The 1611-nt window shown below is 30.1% G+C and overlaps 1 protein-coding gene across 2 annotated transcripts; it reads left to right on the top strand.

Moving 5' to 3' along the window:
* Positions 1–407: 407 nt before the first annotated feature.
* Positions 408–1104, top strand: LOC120180869. Of its 2 annotated transcripts, XM_039186157.1 has the most exons (2): positions 408–511; positions 554–1104. In XM_039186157.1, exons 1-2 carry the CDS (start codon positions 437–439, stop codon positions 989–991), a joined length of 513 nt encoding a protein of 170 aa, XP_039042088.1. In that variant the 5' UTR covers positions 408–436; the 3' UTR covers positions 992–1104. The 2 variants fall into 2 exon arrangements, with proteins under 2 accessions (XP_039042088.1, XP_039042087.1); XM_039186156.1 differs by having other exon boundaries at positions 408–1104.
* Positions 1105–1611: the final 507 nt, after the last annotated feature.

Raw genomic sequence — 1611 nt, forward strand, 5'->3', positions numbered from 1 at the left:
TAATATAAGTTTTAAAAAATATAAATTAATTATAACAAAAAAAAATAATTAAAATATAATCTTGTAAAGTAAATTAGATAATATTTTAGGTTGAAATCGAAAACATTACGTTTTATATAATAATTCATATAAATTACATAATTATTTTAGCTACAACTTAAAAATTTACCGTTAAAATATTATCGATTAAAACCAAAATCATTATCAATTGTGTAATTTTTAAATAAACATATAACATTTTAGATTAAAATACCTTATCATTTGATATTTTATTGTAATTTTTAGAGTAGACATGTAATTCCCCCACCCCACCCCAAAAAAGAAGAGATCAAAGCAAGGCAAAAATAATACTATAAAGACGAGACATTTCTCCTCTTCTTCTTTAGAATCCCTCATATATAATTGTGTTTATTTCTTTGGTTTTAGGGTTTCGGAAATGGCATCAACGAAGATGTTCTTTGGCTCAAAACCAAGATATATCTACCCAACCAAGGAATTTGATGATGGGAATCTCATCAACAACAACAACCCTTCATCTGGTCATCATCTTAATCTCTTCGAGTTCGACGAGGTTGATGTTTGGAACAATTCAAATGATCAGACAACGACCAACTTGGAACCCAAGAAGCCATTACCCACTTCACGAGCTTCGTCTAAGAAAGTTTCCAAGAAGATGGAGATTCAGATCACTGATAACAATAAACACAGGAGTCCCCAAATGGCAGCAGCTTCAGCTTCATTGCCGGTCAACATCCCGGACTGGTCCAAGATTCTCAAAGCGGAATACAGACAACACGGGAAGATCGATGAAGGCGCCGTCGGCGGCGGCGGCGAGGTTGATAGCGAAGGAAGGGTTCCGCCGCATGAATACTTGGCTAGGACGAGAGGGGCTTCGTTGTCGGTCCATGAAGGAATCGGAAGGACTTTGAAAGGAAGAGATTTGCGTCGTGTTAGAAATGCTGTCTGGAAAAAAACAGGTTTTGAAGATTAACCCCACAAAAATAAAATCCAGGTTTAATTTTGATCTCTCTTTTTTACTTATTTAGAGCAAGAAATGGCAAATTTTTAATCGCCATTTCTATATATATATAATCTGTTCTCTGATTTTCAGTGTTTTGAGATTATCAGAGGATTTCTTACGCTCTGTTTTTTTTTCCTTTCACATAATGTAACGATTCGACTCTGAGTTTGGTAGCAGATCTCAATGATAATATGTTTTTTTTTGGTAAGTTGTACTACTTGATCATTTAATTATTATATTTTTTACTTTTATCATTGATCTTTTAATTTTATTAATAGATTATTTAAATATATTCAATTAAATTACTTATCATTAATATTAACAAAAAAAATTAGTGTGATAAACTACACATTTAATTATTATTATTATTATTTATATAATTTATCAATTTATTTTTAATTTTAATAAATTAAAATAAATTTAACATTCAATTTAGATGATGTCACATGTTACAACACGTATTACTATTTAATTAGATGATTAAACTTATTTTAATTTAATAGTTTATTTCTCATCAATTAGAGTGTAGTGGAAATAAAATGAACAGTGTTAAAATGAAGGGCAAATGACTCAAACTTAAGTTTCTTAAG

This window comes from Hibiscus syriacus, unplaced genomic scaffold (genome assembly GCF_006381635.1).
Source record: "Hibiscus syriacus cultivar Baekdansim isolate YM2019G1 unplaced genomic scaffold, ASM638163v2 tig00112503_pilon, whole genome shotgun sequence".
In the NCBI taxonomy this organism is placed as follows: domain Eukaryota; kingdom Viridiplantae; phylum Streptophyta; class Magnoliopsida; order Malvales; family Malvaceae; genus Hibiscus; species Hibiscus syriacus.